This window comes from Perognathus longimembris, chromosome 12 (genome assembly GCF_023159225.1).
Source record: "Perognathus longimembris pacificus isolate PPM17 chromosome 12, ASM2315922v1, whole genome shotgun sequence".
In the NCBI taxonomy this organism is placed as follows: domain Eukaryota; kingdom Metazoa; phylum Chordata; class Mammalia; order Rodentia; family Heteromyidae; genus Perognathus; species Perognathus longimembris.
The window spans coordinates 27798916-27825187 of record NC_063172.1 but is presented as its reverse complement, the minus strand read 5'-3'; the positions used below and the strand labels follow the sequence as shown (position 1 = coordinate 27825187).

The window sequence follows — 26272 nt, the reverse complement described above, 5'->3', positions numbered from 1 at the left end:
GCAAAAAAGATTAGGTGGAAATAAGAACTGCATGAACCATTACCTACTATGCTGAAGTTTCAGTTATTCTAAAATCCAGCAGATTCTAGATCCTTAAACAAGGCAGCAAGCTCCTTGAGAGCTGTCTGGTCTGTCTTGTCTTTGCTTCTCTAGCACCATGCGAGAAACAGAGAAAAGATACTTCCTAACTCACCGATTGCCTCAGGAAATCACCAGATGAGTTCTCAGGATAGACATTTCATTTTTATACGGTCTGCTTTTATATAGTGTTTTCTTACATGATGTACTTTTATACTTTTATTTATTTATTCATTCATTCATCCATCCATCCATCCATCCATCCATCCATTTATTTATTTATACAGTCTGTTGCCTGTCTCAGTTTGGTAAGCCATCTGCCCTCAAATACAATTTCATCAAAATGAAAGCAAAATGATGGAATGGAAGAAAGTTATCTGAAGCTGTTTATTAATTCCAACAGTTGGGAAAAGAACAGAGTAGAGCATTGTTTGTTAAGGGTCATGTGTTCTGATGCTAAGATGGCTATGTCTCGATGCATACCTTGTGATTTCAAAGCTTCTACATGTGTAATTTCTTGGAAAAGAACTCTTTATGGCCACAATCATTAGGAAGTAAGTAGCTTTAACTTGTCTTGCAAGTGGATACAATTGTTTAAAGAGAAAAATATCTTGCACCAAATTATGGATATGATGATTTCTGGAATCCCAGATTACTTTCTAAATCAGTCAAGTATAGACTCATTTTAATAGAAAGCCCTCAGAAAACTTTGGAAGTTCACAATCAAGTTAATGTTTCAATACTAAAGCTCATTGATTTATATTTGTTTGTTTGTCGGTTGTGGGGCTTGAACTCAGGCCTAGGTGCTCTCCCTGAGCTTTGGTGATCAAGACTAGCACTCTACCACTTTGAGCCACAGTGCCACTTCCTGTATTTTTTTTAATGTCTTTCTATACACAGCATGAACAACTGGGAGGTATTAAGACCTCTGCAAAGCCACTCTTCTGTGTAGGAACCATAAAATGAGAATTGTGACTCATGTGTAACAGATTATTTTATTTAAAATGTCAGATGTCATGAGATTGTTGCTATTTTTGGGAAAAATCTTGGTACATTTAGAAATTATCTGAATCAATCTTTGAACCATGGAAAAACTAAAATTATGCCTATCTGCTTGAGTGCACTCAATTTAATTAATTTTTCTAATAAAAGAAGATGCTATTAGAGTGATAGGAAAACATGTTCCTGCTTTTGAAAACATTATACGAAAACATATGCACATGTAGCTTCATAACTTGGGTGACAGATCCATTGTTTTTAACAATTGTCTGCTCATTACAGAATCAGGCCTCTTATTGAAGTCACAAAGAACTTTCTGTGCTTGACACATGGATGAGCATTTGATGGATGAAATCATACTTCCTTCCACCTCTCCAACACACATTTACATAAGTGCTTTGTAGAGACATTTCCAAGAAATGTGCTCTTCTATTTACCTACTGTGCATGGAGCCGAGACTTAGTTGGGTTTGCAAAATGAAACAAGCGAATGCTTATCAGTTCCTGGGCCAAAGTTTTAGTTAATGGCTTTCTCTTCCCTCCCGCCTTCAGTTAAACTTCAACTATTTGAGTTTTGAGCCCAGCATGGCGAGACCATGGCTGCTGCTGTCAGACACTGTAGCTCAGCTTTTCACAGACTTAGGCAGCCTGTGAAGAGAAAAGCATCCTAACCTCATTAGAAAGTCCTGCATGCCAAAGCAACACTTGCAGCCGCCATGCAATGCAGCGCAGAAGGAAGTTTCCTGTCCTTTACTTGCTTCATTGTCTTTCTCTTATTCCTTTTCCTTTCCTCTTTCCTTCCCTCCCTCCCTCCCTCCCTGCCACCCTCTCTCTCTCCCTTCCTTCCTGCTTCCCTCCCTTTCCCTCTTTCTCTGTCTCCTTCCTTCCTTCCTTCCCTTCCTTCCTTCCTTCCTTCCTTCCTTCCTTCCTTCCTTCCTTCCTTCCTTCCTTCCTTCCTTCCTTCCTTCCTTCCTTCCTTCCTTCCTTCCTTCCTTCCTTCTTTCCTTCCTGTTGGTCCTGGAGCTTGAATTCTGAGCCTGGGTACCGTCTCTGAGTTTATTTGCTTAAGGCTGGTGCTCTACCCCTTAAGCCATAGTTCCACTTCCAGCATTTTGGGGGCAATTAATTGGAGACAAGAATCTCATTAACTTTCCTTCCCAGGCTGGCTTTGAACTATGATTCTCAGATGTCAACCTCTTGGGCTAGGATTACTGTTGTGAGCCACTGGTGACTAGCCAATTTTGTCTCTTGTGTGTGTGTGTGTGTGTGTGTGTGTGTGTGTGTGTGTGTGTGTGTGTTGAACTCAGGACCTGGGCACTGTTCCTTAGCTTTTTAACTCCAGGTTGGCACTCTACCCTAGATCTACAGCTCCACTTCTGACTTTTTGATGGTTAATAAGAGAGAGGAGTCACACTGACTTTCTTGCTGCCCCGGCTTTAAACTGCGATTTTCAGATCTCAACCTCTTGCATAGCTAGGATTAAAGGTGTGACCACCGACATCCAGCATGTTTACTTTTTCCAGACTCAGGATGCTTTAATGAAAGAAAGCCCACTGAACTTCCTGCTGGACTCTAAACACAGGACATCCCTGTATTTAGAGATGCTAAGTCTGCTGTGCACCGGACGCTCACACCTATAATCCTAGCGAGGCAGCTGGCTGAGCCCTGAGAATCATGGTTGGAAGTCAGCCTGGGTAGAAAGAGATTATTTTAATTATTTCTAATTAACCAGTAAAAAGCTGGAAGTGGAGAGAGACATGGCTCAATTGGTAGCGCACCAGCCTTGAGCAAAAAATCAAAGGAGCATGTGAGGCCTTGAGTTCAAGCCCCAATACCAGCACAAAAAACACTGGCAGATGCCTACTACTATGTGGCAGCTCATTTGACCTTTAAAGACCATCTCTATGGGGTTGTCATTTTCATTGGCCCTCCAAGAACGATTTGGCTTATTTATTGCAGTGTATTGCCAAAGAGTATCTGTTAATTCAGAGCTTCTAGAAGATCTGTCTATTTAAATGGCCCTTGCAAATATCACAATCCATCCCTCCAGCTTTCTTACTCAAGACTTGGAGCTGATAGAACAGCAATTAATATTACTTCCTGCCTTATCAGAGCATATATCCCCAGTGAGTGATATTTGGTTAAATCACTGAGCCAACTATGAAATCTAATAGCTTAGCACATACTCTGCAGAACACTGGCTTCTGTAGTACTAGGCAGGCTTCTTGAAGGAATGGGGGAAAAAAAACCAACCTGCATTGAGAGCCCTGTGGATTACTGCCACCATCAGGAAGATTCTCTATGTGAACATTGTGGCCAAGTTTAGAGAGAACTTCATAACTTCACAGTGAGAACACTTGATTTGCTGACATAAAACTATGTTTATGCATTTTATTCAAGATTACTCTACCACCAGTAATGACAATAAAAGAAGTCAAGCATTTCTAAAATAGGACATTTTTTTATTTCCCTGATCTATTTATAGTTCAGCAATCAATGAAGCTTTTGTAAACCTCATAGCACCACAGTAAGTAGCTGGCGACATGGCTCAGTGGTAAGAGCACTTGCCTAGCCAATGTGAGGCCCTGAGTTCAAACCCTCAGTACTGTCACAAAAACCCAAATAGAATGCAGTATCATATTCTCTCTCCCTGTCTTACTTGGAACTTATGTGATTGTGGAAACCACTCATAGTACAACTGTTGGAGCTTGGCAAACAATAAAATACATTTGTTGCATGAATAAATGTTCAGTAGAATTTCTGTACCACTTGGAAATCTCCACAAGCTAGTTAGCATTTTTGTCAATGTGACCACCATGAGCAAAATGCTTGAACCCTGAAAGTAGTCCAGTGGGGAGGCTGGTGTCCCATAGGCATTCTTAGTACTCCTCATCACTCAGTTCTGAATCACATAATATCCACATCTTCAGAGGTTCTCTTTCTTTCCTATCTGCATTTATATGTGTAAGGTGTCTGCTCTGCACTCAGCATGTGTGTGCCTTGTTTTTCACTAGCATCCTCTAGAACCCAGGACTCAGTTCTGTGTTCTTGAGGCCTCTGTCCATGCCTCTCTTTTTGGCAACCTTGACTGCTGTGGGCTGGTCACTACTGGATACCATGTCTGCCTTCCCCATAGACTATGAAGCAGGCTTGGGTTTCCTGTCCATTCCCAATGTCTAATGCTGTGTTGAATCTATTGTGAACTTCTGAGACAATTTAGACAGATGGAATGATTAACCAAGTGAGTGAAAGGAAGAAAAGAATGCAACAAATACATCCATAGTTAGATCATCTTCTAAAAAAATCTTTGAGTCAGGTACTGGTGGCTCATGCCTGTAATCCTAACTACTCAGGAGGCTGAGATCTGAGGACTGCAGTTCGAAGCCATCCTGGGCAGGAAAGATCATGAGATTTTTAAAATCTGCAATTAACCACATACAGAGCTGTGGCTCAAAGCCATAAAGCTTTAGCTTTGAGCAAAAATGCACAAGGACAGTGCCCAGGCCCTGAGTTCAAGCCCCAGGACTGGCACACACACACACACACACACACACACACACACAAATATTGTGTATACGTAAACATGATATTGGGGGCACATACAGAAAATACAATCTAGTGAGAAAAATAAATACATCACTATCTCTTGTGTTATGATTACTTAGCTCTGCTAAGTCATCTCAAATCAACTCACTCTACAAATCTTGTATGTAGCACAGTCATATTGCCTTTTGTCCTCATGTTGCATGTTCGAGCTGGGATTCCCACAGTTAGATTGTCTTCAGGCAGTGGCTGGAAATGCTAGGGCTTGTGGGCCAGCCTACAGGGCTGTTGTCAGCCTGTGCCTGAGACTTGTCGATGCCTTTGACACCACTGCTGCCGTGGTGCCTCGTGAATGTGTCTCAGTGCCAGGTGAGGAGCTATCGAATGACAGTGCTGCTATTATAGTGAGTGACCCAGCACTAAAGATTACATATGATGGCTGGTGGTAAAAATTACCAAAAGTCTATAGGCCTAGGGCTTGAAATGAATGAGCAGGCCTGGTAGTTAAATTTAAAAATCTAACTGCCTTTAAAACAGAGTTCATGCCAGTGTCCCTCTGGTTTCTGCAGGATGACCCAAAGACATACAAGGCTTCCAGTCTAGGGTTTGATGGTAAAGTTCAGGGGATCAAATAAAGGTTAAATAATGCATGTGTTGGAATTGTTTTCAGAATACACAAGTATACAATATCAAAACCATCAGTGATTTAAGTGCTTGTTTTAAAGAAAAACAATTTATGTGATGTGAATGAAAATATTGCCAAGAGTAAAATGTAATTTGCTTGGTTCGCTCAGGAGATCACATAGTGTCAGCATTCTGACTTGATGCTATGCCTGTACCTTGCTTCCATAACAAATGACATTGCAATGGCTGTCCCTTATTGGCCACCCCCTACGGACTATCCTCTACTATATAAAATGAGGGTAAATGTAGTCACACCCTGTATTCCTAACAAGATTTTAGAACAAACCTATCATTTTCTTTACTTGGTTAACTCTGTAATGTAGAATGATCAATTTGAGTTTCTATCTTTTATGGATACCTGTCATTTCTGTTGTAAACCTTGATGTCCCATCCTTATAAGATAGGGGTTTTTGTTTTGAACTGAGATCCAGCCTAAGCCTTTGGAGTGCTAAGATTACAGAGGTGCACTGCCATCCCCAGCTAAGACAAAGATGGTCAACTCTGTTACTCTACTTTCTTCCTCTTATTTCCTAACTTGTAGTAACACAGAAGGGTGTTAGTATTCTCCTTCTGTCCTGCAGGGATAGATTTGAAGAAGATTTAAAGGGAAAATTGAAAGGTGAAGACACTAAGTGTCTCCCATAAAACCTTTTGGTTATTTAGTGCTAGAATTCAGAGCTTGGGACTCTTCAACCTTACCCAGTACTTACTGAATAGTCTCTGCTAGATACTGCACTGCACAGAAATGACATAAAATAATAAAAAATAAAAATTTCAAATCTCATGCTTCATATTCAAGCTAGAAAGACAGATTTTCATACAGATAATGCAATAATATGTAAAGGGAGGTATTATCTCAGCTTATTTATTTTCTTCCACAGGTCAGAGATTAGAGAAATTTGTATGACTGTTAAAAGTGAGCTCTTTACTATGTTGAGAAGACAATGTTTCCCTCAAGTCAATTATGCATGTTTAAGAACATAAGTAAGACTTTGCTTGTTGGTATACTCTTGAGAAGGTCATTTAAATGGCCTTCTTCAGGATCAATAAGAAAGCAAAGTTATGAATGATACAGTGTGTGTCTTATGCATTCAAGAGGTTAACCTGTTACTGCATGGTCCTTGTCTGTTGTTCAGTATTTTCACTCCAAGGGTATGGCTTATGTATGCCTGTTTCTGGAAAGCCTTGGTACAATGACTTGTGAACTTCTTCCTTTCTTTCTCCTCCAGATTTTCATCACTGTGAATTGCCTGAGTACAGATTTCTCTTCTCAAAAAGGGGTGAAAGGACTTCCTCTGATGATTCAGATTGACACATACAGCTATAATAATCGCAGCAATAAACCCATCCACAGAGCCTATTGCCAGATCAAGGTCTTCTGCGACAAAGTGAGTAAAGATACTAGTTTTATATACAGGTACTTTGGTTAATGACATTTCCCCTGTTGCCTTGTCTTGTCTAGTGGTATCAAAATGATGAATCCAAAAACAGCAGGAATGGTTGCTCTTTTATTCTTCATTCCTGTTAGATTTCAGCCCAGTGTCCCCTGGTTGTTTTCTGTTGATCATTTTTTACCCCTTATTTGATTACTGACACTGTCTTGTACCTTAGTCTGTTCAGACTGCAATAAAATATCCTAGACTGCCAAGCTTAAACAATAGAAATGTATTTCTGGAAGCTGAAAGGATACGATTAGTTCAGTTCTATGGCTAGATTCTCCTTTCTGGCATGTAGATGAACATGCTTTTATTGTGTCCTTACATGGTAGAGAAGAGGCAGCCATCAATCTATTTAATTTTTTTTTAAATAAGGACATTATCACATCATCAGTCTCCCACCCTCATGACCCCATCCCTCCCAAAGGCTCTACCACATCAACATCATCTCATTGGTGATTAGAACTTCAGCATATTAAACTTTTTTTTAGGGGGGAACCAATATTCAGTCATAACATGCAGTGCTGTGGTCAGATTCACTTAGACAGCCGATATAGTATCAGTAGTGTTTTAGAGGCTAGACTATCATGAAATGGAAATCAAAGCTGTAAGTTCAGCAGTACACATGCACTCAGTAAATACATGCTTTGAATCTGTTTGAATCCTATCATAAAAGAGACAGAGCAGTCAGAATGGTGTAGTTTAGCTGAGTATATGTGGCTCATACCCCTCAGCCTACCTACTTAGAAGGCTGAGACCAGAAGGATCAAAATGTGAAGCCAGAACAGGCAGGAAAAAGTCCAGCAATTAACCAGCAAAAGAAGCTGACTGAGAGGTATAGTTCAAGTGGTAGAGTATGAACTATGAGTAAGATATTTGAGTGAGAGTACAAAGCCCTGAGTTCTAGCTGTGCACGCATTCACACACATGTACACGCACACACACGCATGCACACAGCATGATTTAAAATCCTATAAATAGGTGACAAAAGAGTAGTTTCACAAGTCTGTGAATGAGACAAAGCATCCATTATTTCATCACCTATGTGGTCCCAGTATCTGTGAGGAGAAGTAAAGAAGCCACATGAGGACCAAGCAGGAAAAACTACAGGATATCTCCGAACACTCAGTGTGACATATGCGGGCTTTCTGAGTACTGCATGCGAGAGTGGAGATGGATTCTCCTCCAGTTTTCTGGTGAACGCAGAAGAACTGAGTATTGGAGTGTTTTGTTCTCAGTAAACACTTGTCAGCTGAAATTCTCCACTAAGACAAAGCTGGTGAGAGTAGAGTCAAGTTGAGGTAGCAAGGGAGGAAATGTGAAAAGGAAAGACAAAGTCAGAATAAGCATGCAAATGATGATGGGAAGAGATGGAGTATAGACAGAGCTTTTACCTTTTTTATATGTTTGTGAGTCTACCACAAGAGGGAACAAGAGAGCCAAGAAGTTGGAGAGATTGCCTACTCCTTTCCCTGAGACTAACAAAAATAGAACAGGAAAAAAACCACCAACAACAACAACACGAGAATGTGCCTCAAATCACATCTAAAAGTGAGATTATTGGGTTTGGTGGCTTATATCTAATCTCAGCTACTTGGGAGGCAGAAATAAGAGTATCATAGTCCAATGCAAATCCCAGAGAAAAGGGCAGAAGAGACCCTATCTGAAAAGTAAACAAAAGCAAACACAGCCAGTGGTATGGCTCATGTGTAAACCCTAAGTACTATAGTAAGGGGGAGAGAGAGAGAGACACAGACACACGAAGAGAGTATTCAATTCAAGTTTTCTATGGCCATGAGAGATTACCACAAATACATGACAGAAAACAAGTGAAATCCGTAGCCCAGTGTTTCAAAATGAGCTAAATGAAATTAAGGGAATAATAAAAACTTATGATCAACATTATTTGAAAAAACTCACACATGAAATGTTTCTAGCATGGAATGATTTGAAAAGAGATATATTAGAGCTTAGGAAATAATTTAGAAATAGATTAAAATATTTCAAAAGACAATACAAGAGTGAATAATATGGCAGACATGTCTTGTCTCAAGACTTTATAAGCTGGAAAACAGCTCAACTTTTTTTTTTTTGGCCAGTCCTAGGGCTTGAACTCAGGGCCTGTGCACTGTCCCTGGCTTCTTTTTGCTCAAGGCTAGCATTCTACCACTTGAGCCACAGCTCCACTTCTGGCCTTTTCTGTTTAGGTGATGCTGAGGAATCGAACCCAGGGGTTCATACATGATAGGCAAGCACTCTACTGCAAAGCCATATTCCTAGTTTAGCAGCACAACTTTAAAGATAAGAAGAAGGAGACGTGAAAGAAGGTAATGGAGAAGAGAGGTAAAGAAGATCCAGTATTCATGTAATAGGAATATTTGGACAAAAAATAAAAGCAAGGAATAAGAGAAATGTTAAAACTAATAACTTAAGTATTTTAAAATACAAAATGATATACCCAAAATGAATGACCCAGGATCAAATAATTAAGCCACTGGACTTTCAGAGAATAGAACAATACTTTATTCCTTATTCTAGCTAAGTAAGATAAATAAAATAGTCACTAGTGTAGAAAACATTTACCATCAAACTCTCCCCTTCTTCACCTCCTTCCCAGTCCTGGGGCTTGAAAACTCTGGGTCTCAGCACTATGCCTGAGCACCTTTTTGCTCAAGGCTGACCCTTTACCACCTGAGCCACAGCACTACTTCTGGCTTTTTCTGTGATTAATTGGAGATGAGTCTCATAGATTCTCTTGCCCCAACTGGCTTTGAACTACAATCTCAGATCTCAGTCTCCTGAGTAGCTAGCTTTACAAGTGTGAGCCACCAGCGCCTGGAGCCATCAAGTTTTCAACAGTAACTTTTTGTCAGAAGAAAATGTGATTGAAACAAGTGAAGAAGATGTGCCCAAACATAGTATTCCCAGTGAAATTAACTTTCAAGTGTAAAGACTGAAGACACACACAAACCAAAACCAATACAGCAACAGAAACACCTCCCAAATCCACTGACTATGCCTTTTTAGAAATTTAATAGAAACAAAATGTTAGACAATGGTGTGAAAACGCTGACAACAAAGCATCAATGGTGAGCATAAACTACTGGTATGCTTGTAGGTGTAACTGTGAATAATGGAAAGGCATGGCTGGACAATCTGACACCTTATGGTTATTGGGAAGGAATTCTTGGAAGGGTGTGATGCGAAGTGTTCCTTCACCTACAATCACAGCACTTGGGAGGTTGAGGCAGAGGATCATGAGTTCAGGACTAACCTGGGTCACTGTATTTTTAAAATAGGAACTGCAGATCTTTCAAAAGTAGACACCATCAGGACTATTTTGTCCTGATTTTACGTGGGCATTTTAGGCAGGAAATTCTTTATAAAGAAATAGCCTCACTGGTGGCTCACCACTCAAGAGGCTGAGATCTGAGGATCTCAGGGTGAACCCAACCTAGGCAGAAAGATCAGTCTCACAGACTCTCATTGATCCAGCAAAAATCCAGAATGCAAAGCACATACACACAAAAGTGAGTTTGAGCAAACTCTACCCTATTCTTTTACTTTACCATTTGTGTATTGTTCCATAAGCTACCTATTAAGTGAGTGATCTGTGCCCATGTGTTTTCTGTTGATATGTTCACTATTTTTAAATTTGAATCATCATGTAGTTAGAATTACATGCCTTATCTGGTATTTTATGATAAGTATTTTCACTCTTTTTTTTTTTTTTTGCCAGTCCTGGGCCTTGGACTCAGGGCCTGAGCACTGTCCCTGGCTTCTTTTTGCTCAAGGCTAGCACTCTGCCACTTGAGCCACAGCACCACTTCTGGCCGTTTTCTGTATATGTGGTGCTGGGGAATCGAACCCAGGGCCTCATGTATACGAGGCAAGCGCTCTTGCCACTAGGCCATATCCCCATCCCATTTTTCACTCATTTTTAACTTCTTGATTGATGTTTGTGTTATCAGTTCTATTTCTTCTACATATGATGGTTTGAGGACAGATTCTGGAGAACTGAAGGTTGCTGGGTAACAGGAGGCAGCCACAGGAGGCAGGAAGTAAAAATGACCTGAAACTTAGGGAAGGTGATCAGGGTGGGTGTCCCTTGAATGTCAGGAGCCCAGTGTAAACAAGGTGCTGAAGAGCTCTCCTGCAGTGAGAACGGAGACAAAGTACAAGAAACTGTCAACATCTGCATGAGAGGTGATAAGAGAAGAATGAACAAACAAATAACTAAACAAGGGAATTAGAATTACCACCAGCTCCAAAGAAAAGACCTGTTATGGTGACAATCAATTAATGAAATGGGATACGATTTGGTCATTTGGCAAGAAGAGCCAATGGAAAAGTCAAATGACAAAGAACAGAGCACCTAAAGGCAGTGAATGAACAGAGCCATTTTCTATTTTGTTGGATGAGCACCATATGAAAATGCTGATACAGAAACCCAAATTGTACTTCTAAGTACAAAGTGACCTCCCACCTCTGTGCTCATAAAGTAAGGGAGAAATAAATGCCTTCTCTCATTCCTATCACTGCAAGGAGGGGGCTCGCCCCTCCTCTTTGTGGCACTAGAGTTTGAACTCAGGACCTTGTGTTTGCCAGGCAGGCATTCTACTGCTTGAGCCACTCTCTACTCCTTTTTGTTTTTAGTTTATTTTTCAGGTTGAGATTCACTCTAACTTTGCACAAGCTGGTCCTGAACTATAATCCCCCTACTTCTGCCTCCTGAGTGGCTCACATTCTAAACATGTACTACTATGCATGGCCACTGTAATGATTTTTTTTTTAATTCTTACAAGTGAAGAAAACATTTTATAGAGAAGTCAAATTTAACTTTAAAAGTTTCTCCATGCCCAGGAATGAATTTAATGGGGCCGTGCTTCATCTGATGACACTTTATTATAATCAGTAAAGCTACTTTGACTCTGGATTAGGGAACTGGATCTGGTCTTCCCATATGAATTCAAAACTGATGAGCTTTAAATAGGTACAATACCAAAAAAGGAGACAGCTGAGATGGTCTCACTCATGGTTAGAAGTACAGTATAGAGACTCATGAGTGTTCCCAACTTGCAGAACAGAGGCCTGCCCCCACTAGAGAATGGGGCTTCCTGGCCCCTCTCTTCCCTCCATTTTGTTTCATAGTCACATGTTTTGTGTATGTGGGACAATGTCCGTGCGTGATATGGCCTTTGTTTTTCTCTTCAGGGAGCTGAAAGGAAGATCCGAGATGAAGAGAGAAAGCAGAACAGGAAGAAAGGGAAAGGCCAGGCCTCTCAAGCTCAGTGCAACAACTGTGAGTTTGCTGGTGCTGACAGGCAGCCTCTGAGGGCGGGGATCCCAAAGGAACAGGTGGAGAGAAGAGGGTTGCAGGGAAAAGAACAGATATGAAGGTATGGCCTGAGCTCCTGGCAGCAGAGGCCAATTTTCTATGAAAAGCAGATAGAATTCCCCCAAGCATTGTGATTTGTAATGTGGGGACTGCTAGAACTCTGGGAGGCCATGGAGAGATCAGGCTGGGAGAGGCCCTGAGCGCCACCTCGCGTGCCCACTGCTGTTCCTGTTCCCATTGGGGGGGGGGGGGGGGTAGAAAGGAGGTATGTGCCGTGTGATCCCGTCTACTATTTGGAAAGTTCTCGGGTAGAAAGCCATGAACTTCGGTTAAGATGGTTCTCAGTCATGCGCAAGCCTGTCCTTTATGGGTTTTGTGGTCCCTTCCAGCCACTGAAGGGAAGTTGGCCGCCATACCTTTACAGAAGAAGAGTGACATCACCTACTTCAAAACCATGCCCGACCTGCACTCACAGCCCGTGCTCTTCATTCCCGACGTTCACTTTGCAAACCTGCAGAGGACTGGGCAGGTATGCCTCCCGAAAAACCCGCCTGCCAGCCAGCCCCAGGCAGCTGCCGGGGGCGGGGGGGGGGGGGGGGGGGGAAAGAAAGTCAATGCCATTTCCATCAAAACACGGATACTGATTTCCAAAGGGGCAGAAGAGAGTGGGTAGATGTGAGTGAAAGAAGTGCTCACAGTGCAATGAAACAGGAAAGGAGGGAGGGAGGGAAGAGAAGGAAGGAAGAGAAGGAGGGAGGGAGAGAGGGAGGGAGGGAGGAAGGGAGGGAAGGCGTGAGGGAGGGAGGGAAGGCCCGCCCACTGGCCCATCTTAAGCTTTGTCAGGAGGTTTAGCTGATGCAATACAGCACCACCTAATGGTAGGAGATATAACTGCTCCGTGTGACTTCCTAAAGCCGCACAAGGGGAATTTTTTTTTCATTAAATAACACTGTCAACATTTTTGTCTTAGTAAATGAACATTACCTGTTGAATAGGTAAATCATTTTTCATCTAGTATAGGTGAGAGATATAGTTAAGTCCCCTGCCCTTCAGAAGAACAATAATAAAAGTAAGTTCTATCTGATAGGTATATCTACAAGTAAAGAAAAGATATAATATTAATCAAAACAAATGCCCAATTATTAATTCATTGTGGTAGCTTGGATTAATGGAACATTATGTGGCTACTAAAAATATTAATCACAGAAACTATATACCACCATAGGAACTAATTGCAATAGTGTTATAAATGGAAGGCCAGTTACTGATGGTTCATGACTAAAATCCTAGTTCCTAAGGATTGTGGTTCAAAGTGAGTCCAGGCTGAAAAGTCAATGAGACTCATATCTCCAATTAACCAGCAAAAAGCCAAAACTGGAGGTATGGCTAAAGCAGTAAAGCTCCAGCCTTGAGCAAAAAAGCCAAGCTAGGCACTGAGTTCAAACTTGGCGTGCATGCGCGCACGCATGCACATGGTTATTAATTTGTGTGTACATGGTACTCCCAAATATCTGACTGCACTTGAAGGAACACAAACAAGTACCCATGAATTAAATTAGCCATTCACTAATAATTGTTCATTTACTATGAGGAAATTTGTTGGTGAAGTCTTCTTTTATCAAAGAAATTTCCTGAGTTATGAGATAAGACTTGTAACTCTTGTTTTTAGTATTGTTTCTTTCACCTGATTCACAAAGAACAGTATTTTCCTTAAGATCATCTCGAATTGTCTTTCACCAGGCCAACTGAGGTTTGACTTCTGTGCAGCTTAGTTTTCTCCCATACCCACAATGTCTTTGAGGGAGGGTCTGTTTTGAGATATAAAGTCTATCAGAATGTTCGTGTCTCTCCAATTATTTATGTGCAGACATTCCTAAAACCTGACCTTAGTCTAGCAGGTCTTCATTACATCACTCTTGCTTCTTAACTAATGTTTTACCACCCAGAATTGGCTATGTGGTTTCATTATGTGACACAACTATTAAGCAAGCAGAGGGCCTCTGTTTGCTTTTTGTGTTTTTCATTTTCCTTTTGGTTATTTTGTCATTTCTGATAAAACATGGTGCTACAATCCCAGTGGCTTTTTCTTCAAGCACATTTTCACTAAAAAAAAAGAAGAAAAAAACTCATGTTTTGGTGTTATCTTGCTTCTTTGGCACAGGGAAAGGAAGAATTTTGTTAATTTAGTAAAAAAGGAGACCTAGCAACAAACTTACAAAAAAGTTATCAGGCATATAGTAGTGGTTTGTATACGTGCTGTCTGTGCTAACTCCAGAGTTCCATGGAGCGAGGTTTCCACACCTTCTATAAGAGGAATAATTGAGTTAAGCTGTGCTTACTGTCTCTTGCCATGTCCACGCTGACAGCCTGACCTACTCTTGGCAAGACTTGTCTGAAATCACAAGGCTGTAAATGAATCTGAATGGAAAAAGTGACCAGATCTGGCTGCCTGTGACGGTCAGTCCCCCGGCCTTCCCTGCCTCTCAGTGTCATGAGCCGGGGAACCACTCACTAGGAAGGCAAGTGCAGCCCCAGCAGGTTGTTGGCTTCAGTGTCTGCAAAGCAGCTCCCCGAGCAGCAGCCGGGGCCACGGTGTTCTTAGGTCCTGCTATCTGGAGGCTGCCTTGCCAGGTCTCCCTGGTAGCCTTGGATTCAGAGGGAAGGAGTCCATGAGGAAGGCTGCCTGGGCCTCTGGCAGCCAGAACACACTCAGCCACTCTCTGGAACAACCTGCTGTTCATCTTGCTTAGCTAGAGCATCAGCCTGCTGGGGCTTTTAAAGCTTACCTTTTCTGGAAAGCGATAGATCCTGGAGCGGTAGGTCATCTAGAGGCCCCAAAGTGAGGAGAAGACCGGGGTTGGCCGGCTAGAATAAGTAGCTCAAAAGGAAGCAGGAGCAGGCTGATTTGCTACTTGTGGAGGGAGACAGTGAGTGCGCCCCAGAACCACTGCCGGTGTGAGTCTTGCTAAACCAGCCGCAGCCCTGCACAGGGCCGAGCCAGCAGCCTCACAGTCAGGGCCCAGTCCTGAGTCATGCTGAAGGTGCCGCAACATGGACCACTTTTTTCTATTCACATAAGAACACTGGCTATGAGGGACTGCTGCTACTATCAGTCTTACATCCCTCTCTCCCATTGCTTCATTGACCTGCGTGTGCACTGGAGAATATCTTTGGGTGAGCATCAAAAGCTAGTATGAGGGGATAAACCCTGCATATGGGTGCCTGGTCCTAAGGAGGACTTTCTCCTCTCTTCAACCCTCTGGGGGGTCTCTTGAATCATGATTGATCAGTATTCTCCCAAAACATGTTCTTGGACTCATTCAGATTCCCCAAGTCGCCCTCCTTCTCCCTGCATCACTCTCTCTCCAAGTCTTTAGAATTAGAATATCTGCAGTAATCATTGGAGATTAGTTTTACAATAAGACCCCCATGTGTGTTTGTTAAGACACACTTAGGTTTGAAACACATGCTCCAAAAATGAAGTTCGTGCAGTTGGTGCAATTATTACAATGGCCAACAAGAAAGAAGCCATGGGTGGTTAGGGAGAGAAAGAAACATGAAGGCAGTGACAGGGACCCGCTGTGAAGCAGAGGCCATCCAAGAGGACGAACACAGCACAGCTGTGTGCCTGCTCGCATCACCCACCAGCTTTGCAACGAGCTATCTCTTAACTTTCCCAGGGCATCAGGCAGGGCGGATATGTGATGTGACACACAAAGCCACCAACACAGCACCACCACCACCAGGAACTTTCCAGGGTAACTGTGTGGCCCAGGCTCCCCTTCCTCAGTGACAAGTGCTCTGCACATGACACTGAGTCCTGGGATGGAAAAAACACAACTTTACCTTGCTTTTTATTTGTGAAGGCACAATATATACAATGCAACAAGAAACAAAGGAGGATACGCATGCAGATCTGAGCTAATACCTGGAATGACTCATTGCAGAGGATTCTAGATAACCAGGTTTAGTATGTAATGAAGCCTAGTCTTGGCAGCTTCTTAGGAGCTTCCAGGAGTCTTGGAATGGCATCTGTTCTGAGATGGCATCTGTAGAGGCCCAGGCTGGGCAGGGACAGCGACTTAAGGGACTGAGTCTTCAGGCTGCTTTTGAAAGCCACATGTCAATGATTGATACTAATTCATATATTGTTTCTCATACCAAAACAAATGGCACTGAAGTACACAGACTCATAAAAGGCCAACAATGTATAGAAATAATTGGGTCCAAAAGAAACATGAACCCAGCAAATCCCCTTTGGGCTTCTCCCATAGTTCCATCAAATAGTAAGGGTGCTTTATCATGTTTGAATTCATTTTTTTTTTTTTTTTTTTTGGCCAGTCCTGGGGCTTGGACTCAGGGCCTGAGCACTGTCCCTGGCTTCTTTTTGCTCAAGGCTAGCACTCTGCCACTTGAGCCACAGCACCACTTCTGGCCATTTTCTGTATATGTGGTGCTGGGGAATTGAACCCAGGGCTTCATGTATACGAGGCAAGCACTCTTGCCACTAGGCCATATCCCCAGCCCTCATGTTTGAATTCAGATTCGTCCTGCCTCTGTGCTGACCATGACGGATAGTCATCCTTGGAGAGCTTCTTCTGGGCTTGACGTGCCTGCCAAAGCCATGTCAACTTTACCAACCCAATGACAGTGACTTCTAATTTTCTGTGCTTGTGGGAAGCTATGGCAACCCAGATCCCTTTTCAGTAAATGCAAGGGCCTGTTGTCTTGCTGAAGAACTGCCTGGCCCGCCCCTCCCCTCCCCTCTCAATGGCGCAGAGTCAGAGTCAGCTCACCTGTGAGTCACATGGGCTAGGCACTCCCAGGCCTTGCTCCAAGAGCCACACTGCCAGCCAGTGCCCTTCGAAGCCCTCAAATGAGACCCCACCAACATATTTTCTTAATGTCAGAAGCAAGATTTGGCTTAGGGCTGTGATAATCTGATCAGACTGACTTTAGCTAGAAGTAATCAGATTTCCAATTTTATTCCATTAAAGTCTAAGAATCAACCCCAGGGAAAATGTGAAGAGGTTAAGTTTTGTGTTTCTCTGTGCACGTGTGTGCACGCACACACACACCATCATTGAAAATTTTCCTTGTATCTTTTTAAGTGACAGTTTATACCTTCTTCACATCCTGTGTTGTGTTTTCACTCTTGTTTCTGACCTACAGTAAGACTATTGTTTCTTTCTACAGGTGTATTACAACACAGATGATGAACGAGAAGGGTAAGACACTCAATTATTTCACCTAAACAACTCAAGTTGGTCGATGTGAATGACATGCTACTTTAGCTCTAACTCTGGGCAGAAGGTGGGACCTCCCATTTTGCTTGTGACTCAGAGCTAAGAAAAGAACTGTCTGGAAGGGAAAGCTGGGGGTGGGGTGGGGGTGCTTTCCTTTCTCTGATTTCAATTCCCTCCTTTTCCTTCCTATGATCTACCTTTGAGTAACTGCTTATTCTTCCAAGTGGTCCATCTCTTCCAGTCCATCTTTTTTTTTTTTAAACCAATAATCCATTACAGAAATCCTCCTGTTACCCCTTGCTCTACTCATTGTTTGGTCCCAACATAAGAGCAAGTTGATCTGAGCAAGAGCCTGCTCTCCCTCAGAACTACCTGGGGCCTACATTTGCTTCTTGAAGGCCTGGCTTGAGGCCAGTTTGAGTGGGAACGATAGCACCGTTCACTATCCTCCAGAATTTTAGATGAGAGGTGGTCATGGAAGGTTCCAGTGTAGGGAGGTGTTCTCCACCTTTGCACTGGACGCATATTCACCTCAACAGAGTCATGTAGCTTCTTAGGGACAGCCATATCTTCAAAGTGCTTGCTATCCTTCACTCATTTTATAAACTTAGAGTTTTAGGGGCTGGGAATATGGCCTAGTGGCAAGAGTGCTTGCCTCCTACACATGAAGATCTCGGTTCGATTCCCCAGCACCACATATATGGAAAACGGCCAGAAGGGGCGCTGTGGCTCAGGTGGCAGAGTGCTAGCCTTGAGCTGGAAGAAGCCAGGGACAGTGCTCAGGCTCTGAGTCCAAGGCCCAGGACTGGCCAAAAAACAACAACAACAACAACAAAAACTTAGAGTTTTAGCACCCTAAGGAAGCTTCAGGGTCATTGAGCTGACCTCTTCTCCTGGTCAATGGTAACGTCCATCGTGTGTCCTTGAGATGTAGTCAGCCAGCTTCTACTTGAACAGTGACAGTGACGGAGGGTTCACTGTGTATGAGGTAGCTCACTACACTATTTTTTCTGAGAGCTGGAATCCAGTTGACCTCTCTCCCATTGGTTATCATCTTCCTTTCTGGGTAAGTCTCATTCTCATTCAGCATTCAGACATCACTTTCTGTCCTCCTGCATTGTCCTTGGTTAAAATATAGTTTTACCCCTCAATGTCCTATGTCCTCTCCAGGGGATGCTACTCAATTTTTAAAGTAATCTCCTAAAAGTTGACTTTAAGAATAAACATGTATTCTGAACCACATGGACTACAGAATATAATGGGATAATTTCTTCTTCAGACCTGAATGCTGTTTTCTCTCTTACTAGAAGTACATTCATTTTAATATTTATTTTATGTTCTTGGATGTATTAGATATAGGTAACTAAAATGCCTAGTTTGGTAAAACCAGACCATCCCTGTTCTTAAGAAATTAATGTATTTATCTGTAAAGTATTGCTCAGTTGTCAAAGCGAGTGGAACATATAGCATCAAGTTCATCAACTGCGTTTCCATAGTTTGCTGACTAAGAGTGGTTTTCTTCTTTTTCCAACACTTGGAAAAAAAATTCAAAAGAAAAATGATGATACATGACTTAGAAAAATTGTAGGAAATCCAAATGTCCATAAAGTTTTATTAACACATACCACATTAAGTCCACTATGTACTGACTAGGAACTGCTTTGGCACTGTAACAGCAGAACTAAATTGTAACAGAGACCAGATGGCCTGCAAAACCTATATGTTTACTTTCTGTTTACAGAGCATTTGCTACTTTAATCCCCAGCGGAGAGACTCCCAAAGGAGTCAAATAATTCCCCAACTGGTTAAGGACAATATCTTATCTAGAATTTAAGCTCTTAATTCAGGGTGCTATGTTTCCTATGTACCTGTTAGAGAGCCTGGCGTGATGATATATTCCTGTAATCCTAGTACTCAAGAGGCTGAGGCAGGAGGATTGCCAGTCTAGGCTGTATAGCAAAATCTTGTCTCCAGGGGGTGAATGACAAAGGTTATTCTTTTTATTTTAGCCCATTAATAATTTCTGATAGTTGAAACAAACAGAAATAATGATCAGTATCCATTCTAATCTGTGATTCTCAGATTTTATAAGACAGCATGGCATTGTAAAAAGAAAAATGTTGGCTTTGAACTCAGGGAACCCAAGTCCTGTTCTTGGACTGCCAGTTGCCAATGTGTGGCCTTGGTATCTGGGTTTCAGTTTCTTCAATTCTACATTTGATGATTTTGTATAAGAATGTCACTTAGCCAAGCACTGGTGGCACGTGCCTGTAATCTTAGCCTACTCAGGAGGCTGAGATGTGAGAATCAAGGTTCAAGCCAGAAAGGGCAGGAAACTCTGTGAGACTCATCTCCAGTTAATTACTAAAAAACTAGAAGTGACACTTCGGTTCAAAGTGGTTAGAGCACTAGCTTTAAGCAAAAGAGCTCAGGAACAGGGCCTAGGCCCTGAGTTCAAGCCCTATGACCAACACATAATAGCAATAATAATAGTCACTTAGATCCATCCAGCATTATTAGCATTGCATTTACTATGGAGTAAGAAAAAGTAAATGGGAAATCTTAGCATTAGCAGTGAGAAGTGCTGGAGCTCCCAGATGTCCCTTGCTATGTAGATCTCACTGTAAATCTGTAAGGCTGTCTCATCTCAGACAGCCTTTGCAAGCTGACTATGTTGAGATGTCCACTGACCAACTTGTTATTCCCCTGGCTAGCCTCTTTGTGAGAATTACCCTGCCTGATTGCACAGTCATGACACCTGAAACCCAAATCTTGTACTCATGCATCTCACTAGTACTTGACTGACCAATGTGGAGAGCATTGGCGTCTCAGTCTTCATCCATGGTAGGTCCTAGGTTACTGATGTATGGAAATGTATGTAATACTTTAACACTCACTGGATACCTGCGTTAGGCACTGCATTAAGTGCAGTGCAGTATGCAGTATCTCAATGTATTCTCCCCAATTTCCTTATTTATTTATTTATCTATTTATTTATTTATTTATCTATTTATTTATTTATTTATTTATTTATTTATTTATTTATTTATTTTTGCCAGTCTTGGGGCTTGGACTCAGGGCCTGAGCACTGTCCCTGGCTTCTTTTTGCTCAAGAATATTGATCCAATGCCCTTCAGGACCCAAAGTCCAGGAGGAGCCTGTAGGAAACTGCATCCCTGGCCAGAGATGCCCAGGATTGCTGAGAGAGGAAAGTCTAGGGACAGTGGCACAGAGAGACCCTGTATTTGGTACTGAGTGAAAGAGAAAGAGCCTTTTTTTTTTTTTTTTTTGCCAGTCTTGGGGCTTGAACTCTGGGCTTAAGCACTGTCCCTGACTTCTTTTTTTTTTTTTTTTTTTTTTTTTTTTTTGTCAGTCCTGGGCCTTGGACTCAGGACCTAAGCACTGTCCCTGGCTTCTTCCCGCTCAAGGCTAGCACTCTGCCACTTGAGCCACAGCGCCGCTTCTGGCCGTTTTCTGTATATGTGGTGCTGGGGAATCGAACCTAGGGCCTCGGGTATACCGAGGCAGGCACTCTTGCCACTAGGCTATATCCCCAGCCCCCCTGACTTCTTTTTGCTCAAGGCTAGCACTCTGCTACTTGAGCCACTGCGCCACTTCTGGCTGTTTTCTATATATGTGGTGCTGGGGAATTGAACCCAGGGCTTCATGTATATGAGGCAAGCACTCTTGCCACTAGGCCATATTCCCACCCCCCTCCCCCAATTTCCTTTCTGACTTCCTTTTGATCAGGAGGAAATTGAGTCTCCAAGAGATCATAAACTTGGTCAAAGTTACCTCCATAGTAAGTGCTCAAGGCAGGAACTGAACCCATGTCCAGCTACACTTTTCATTACCGGCTCTTGCTATTATGCCTTATTGCGTCCTCAATTCTTGACCGGTGGTTTCAAAGGAGACATCAAGGGGACAAGTGCTCATTAGGATAGCTTTTGGGCCTTGGTGAGAGCACAACTAGGTGGATCTCTTGAAGTAGAACCCAGATCTGACAAGTCTGTTCCTGACTGAGGAGACCAGGCCGAGGCTGCCATATGCATTGCCCAAGCCGTGAGCAGATGCTTTCTCCACTGGCCTTTGCACAGTCTCTTGAGCTGAGTTCCTTGCTCCCCCATGGCTTTCTGCTTAGCTTCTTGGTTTGTCATCCTGTAGAGCTTAAGATCATGGCATTCCAGAGCGCTTAGCTCACTTTTCTGTGCCTCCTTGCTCTCTAAGAAGCTGGCCATAAGTCCTGATGCTCTAAACCTGTTTCGCTAACACCTTGCAATGAAAGCGTCTTTGCCCTTTAGTATGTGCCTCTGGCTGGGCTTGTCACCCTTCTACCCCAGCCTTGGACGGACAAGGGGCTGTGGGAGCAAAAAGCCAGATTCCCCTCCATTCTTCTCTCTCAGTTCTCTGTGCCCTCAGATCTTGCAGAGCTCATTGTGTCAGCAGCAGTTCTCTGGTAAAGTGTTAAAAAAATTTTAGACTTATCAAGTTGTTCTTGGCCGGAATATTGATAAGCCATCCCCTGTAACATTTTAATCAGCAACAGAACTATCTGTATTACCTTTTATGATGCTATTTCTGGGCCTTACTGACCTGATCATTTATTGCCTGTTATGAGCATCATCTACAGAACTCCTTGTGTGTATGCTTTATTACCAATTATATCCTATATTACCAAATATATCCATAATCACTCAAAACTAGCATTGGCTGAAGTCATGTTGGGCTGAGTCCCCAAAAGAGCAATTCATTGAAACTAAATGAATGAAGACTGAATGAATGTGAAAGACATTGGAAGCACTTGAAATAAAGCGGCCTCCTCTTGATGGAGAAAATGTGGCTCCATTTTGTTTTTGTTTTTGTTTTTAGGATGTCCATGGTAATTGGCATCTATCACCTTATGAGCAAAGTTATGAGAGAAGCAAACAATATCTCCCCTTTTTGTACATTTTTGCAGATAACTTACCAATCACTCAAACAAAGTATGGTTCAGATGCAATGTTGCCTCTTCTGGCATGGCCAAGGACCACTGATATTTTTGCCATTTTTTTTTTTTTTGTCAAGTCCATGGCTGAATGTGCTGTTGGCCCCGAGTCATTATACATACTGACAACCTCCTCCTTGTTTTCCAGGCTTTGGGAGTATAAGGCAATCTCATTGCCTAGGCCTCAGATTTGTACCTGTCTGGCAAATAGGCCAGTCCTGTCTGCCCTTTCTTTCTGACCTCGCCTTGGAAATAATCCAAACAATCAAATTCAGAACTCATAAAAAGCAGATTGAGTCCTACTGGGCTTATAGATTTGGATATGTAAGAGAGTCTGTTTCAACTCCCAAAGCTTCAAATGGTTTGTCCAAGATGTTATTCTAATGGCAAAGTCTATCGTGGCTCAAAATGAAGTACTATCAAAAGTCAACAGAAATGGAAAAACAAATAAATTTTGCTTACTGAAAAAAGAACTGCTAGCTTAAGAAACTTTACACAGCATGAGAGGGACTGGTGACATTTCAGGCTACTTACTTATTATTAACCTAACAGCCAGTGGCCACTATATGGATGTATTGTTTAATCTTCTAGTCCTGAGGACATGGTCATTGTAGATCTAAGATGTGACAAAATAAGATGACCTGCATTTATGGCAAAATAGAGAGAGAAAGGCAGAGAGATCGGTACCTTAAAAGTTTATTCTCATCTCCACAGGGACTTGACTTTTAGAGTTTTGCTAGTGTTTTAATTGTTTGACAAGCTAGAGTCTAAAATAAGAAAATGCAGATTCCTTTTTCTTAAAATTGCTTTTAGAATTATCTTTACAGTTGGATACCAGTGGCTCACACCTATAATCTTAGGTACTCAGGAAATTGAGATCTAAAAGATGGTGGTTTGAAGCCAGCCTAGGCAGATAAGTTCCTGAGACTCTTATTTCCAATAAACTACTGAAAAGCTGGAAGTGGAGCTGTGACTCAAGTGGTAGAGTACTAGCCTTGAGCACAAGAAGCCTAGGGACTCGAGTTCAAGCCCCAGGATAAGTTATCTAGCTAACTATTTGTCTCTCTGCCTGTCTGTCCATCTGTCTGGTCACTCCTTCCATTTTTCTTGCCCCATTTGTTCAAGTCCCACCCATTGCCTCAAATTATCTGATTCCATTTTCACATGTGTACATTGAGTATAATGACTATATTGACCCTGGCCAAACATGTTTCAGGGAATGGTGACTCTTGCTGGTATATCTCATTATCACCTCAGATTGAGTAATGGGGTAACACTGGGCCTTACCCTGGCTCGCTCACAGTGTTCATGAGTACCTGAAGAGGTGAAAAATTTCTAAAGCTCTGTTTCTGCTTCCTTGACGCTCTGAAGAGCAGTGAGATCTCTCTCTTGAGCATTTTCTCTGGTTCCACTTTTTCCAGTTTGGGTTTCTCTTAATCAGTTTTTCTCAGCACATGCAGAGACTTTGGGAGGAAGTACCTAACCATCAGTTCTGGCCACTAGAGCTTGAGATCATGCAGGAGCCCAGCACTGTGGTCATAGGTGATGGGACTGAAACCTCCGTCAAAGAACAGAAACAGATTTGCCACTGGGTCTGGGAACTCCCACTATTCAATTGTCATCTGCTCCAACCAATGGGAAAGGAAAATAAATAACAGGAAGCCACATTCACTGTATAACTTTATTATGAGGGTGATCTGTCTAAGCCAAGGTCCAGTAAGGTGGGCATCTATCATTTCCATTTCCCTACTGTGTCCTAAGGAGCTGGCAAGAGGCTAGAGGACAGCCGGGGCCTCTGCTGGACCATTGTGACTTGAGAACCACACAGTGGTCTCCCTCCCTGCCTTGATTTTCTGAACAGAAAAGAGGACAGAGGTACAGGTTGAAGGGAGTACCACCTACATGTCTCATTTTGGAGCTCTATAGTCAGTGATGAGGATCAGGACTTAGGTCTGTGCCCTAAAGACAGTGCTGTGTGTGCTCCCTCGCACAGGGGTGGCACGGGCCGTGCAAGAGGAAGGAGATTGCCGTGTGGTTGGCATGGCATGGGCAAGGAGAAGGGTAGGAATTGGCACATGTGTGACTGACTGTGTGTGACACCTTGCCTTCTGTGCTGAACAATCTGCTCTTCTTTTCTAGCAATAGTGTCCTGGTTAAACGGATGTTCAGGCCCATGGAAGAGGAGTTTGGTCCAGCACCCGCTAAGCAGATTAAAGAAGAAGGCATTAAGCGAGGTATCTCTCCAGTTGGGTTGCACCAGCCTTGGAAAGCAGGGGAGAGGGGCTTGTTGAATTTTTTTTCCACACAGGAAGCACACAGGCTTCTCTCTCCTTTGTGCTAAATTCTGTTCTTTTACATATCTTGAATAAGAGTTCTATTTGGAAACTGGTTCTTTCCTTTGCCTTGGCAGAATGGGAATACAGATACTGACTCATCTAATTCATAAGAACCAGTGATTCAGAATCAATTAATAGAAAAATTCGTACACAAACAAATGAGCCACTGTTTCCTGTGACGTCACAACTTACTCATTTAGGATTTTTTTTATTGATTGATTGATTGTCCTGGGGATTGAACTCTGGGTCTAGGCACTGTCCCTGGGTTCCTTTTGCTCAAAGCTAATGCTCTACCACTTGAGCCACAGTGCTACTTCAGGTTTTTCTGTGATTAAGTGGAGATGAGAGTCTCACAGTCTTTCCTGCTCAGACTGGCTTTGAACCACTACTCACAGATCTCAGCCTCCTGAGTAGCTAGGATTACAGGCATAAGCCACCAGCACCCAGCTTATTTATTACGCTAGAGTTTGAATTCAGGGCTTGGACAGTGTCTCTTAGCTTTTTCCCTTAAGGCTGGTGTTCCAACACCTGAATCACGCTTCTACTTGTGGATTTTTGGTGGTTAACTGGAGAGAAGAGTGTCATAGATTTTCCTGCTTGACTGGCTTCAAACTGAGACCCCCAGAGCTCAGCTTCCTGAATAGCAAAGAGTTTAGGCATAAGCCACGTAAGTGCCTGGCACTTAGTCAAGAATCTCACTCTGTTTCCCCTAGAGGGCAAGAAGGAAGGCTGAAGGTGCCATGTCTTACATGACCTCTCCATACTATACCCAGTTGTCGCTCTGAGTGAGAGAAATACGCAGCTTCACCATTTCCCCTGCATCCTGTTACAACTCACCCTGAGTCCTTCCTGTGTACTGGACTTGCAATGACTCAACTTACCATGTTAAACAAGCATGACTCTTTTTCTTATGGAGAAACTCCATTTTTGTCCTATGTGTTATAATGGGATTTTCATCAGTGTCAGGGAACTCTCCTATCCTGTCCCCTGCCTCAGGCTCCTGGAGTTCCTTGTATGACCTTGGACAGGAACTTCATCCTGTTGCTCCTCAGAGTCTTAATCTCTAAAAGCATGGGTGACAACCCCCCCACCCAAAAAAAAACAAGTTTTGGAGAGGACTGATGGGTTATACACAAAAGCTACTTCACTCCAACCTGATCATAGGTAGAGCTGTTAGCTTTCTCATTAGATCTGTATCTGGTAAGTTACAGGATCAGTTGCATATGAGTAATTGGTATTTCAGAACAGAAAGAGCCTAAGTGCATGAACGTTACATTAGCAAGATATAAGCCCTTAAAAGTCTCTCACAACTCAGCATCACATAGTCAAGCACATTCTGATCTTATTCTTGGATGCTTTTCTACCCTATACTTTTAGAATTAGGGCACAGTCACCCCGAAATTAAGAATGACACAGGCATGCATAATTGTAGCTTACCTCCACATTTAGTACCCAAACATTACTTTTCAGAGATTGTGAAGCCAGCACAAAAACTGCCACAAGAAATGGTATTGTATGATTGAAACTAAAGCTGTGTCCTTTGAACCATCTAAGTCCTAGCGAGCGACACAGGGGAGCGCAGTAGCCCACCAGCAGCAGGAGTGGCTTCCCTTCCAGAGGCAGTAGCTT

General features: G+C 42.6%; 1 protein-coding gene across 2 annotated transcripts in view; it reads left to right on the top strand.

Annotated features, from left to right (window-relative positions):
- Positions 1–26272, top strand: part of Grhl2 (grainyhead like transcription factor 2) — a 128528-nt gene that overhangs the window by 92305 nt on the left and 9951 nt on the right. For both annotated transcript variants that reach the window (XM_048359033.1, XM_048359034.1), the window contains exons 9-13: positions 6533–6691; positions 11954–12041; positions 12467–12606; positions 17274–17305; positions 24447–24541. In XM_048359033.1, the coding sequence (XP_048214990.1) occupies positions 6533–6691; positions 11954–12041; positions 12467–12606; positions 17274–17305; positions 24447–24541 (514 nt within the window). The remainder of the gene's footprint in view (positions 1–6532; positions 6692–11953; positions 12042–12466; positions 12607–17273; positions 17306–24446; positions 24542–26272) is intronic.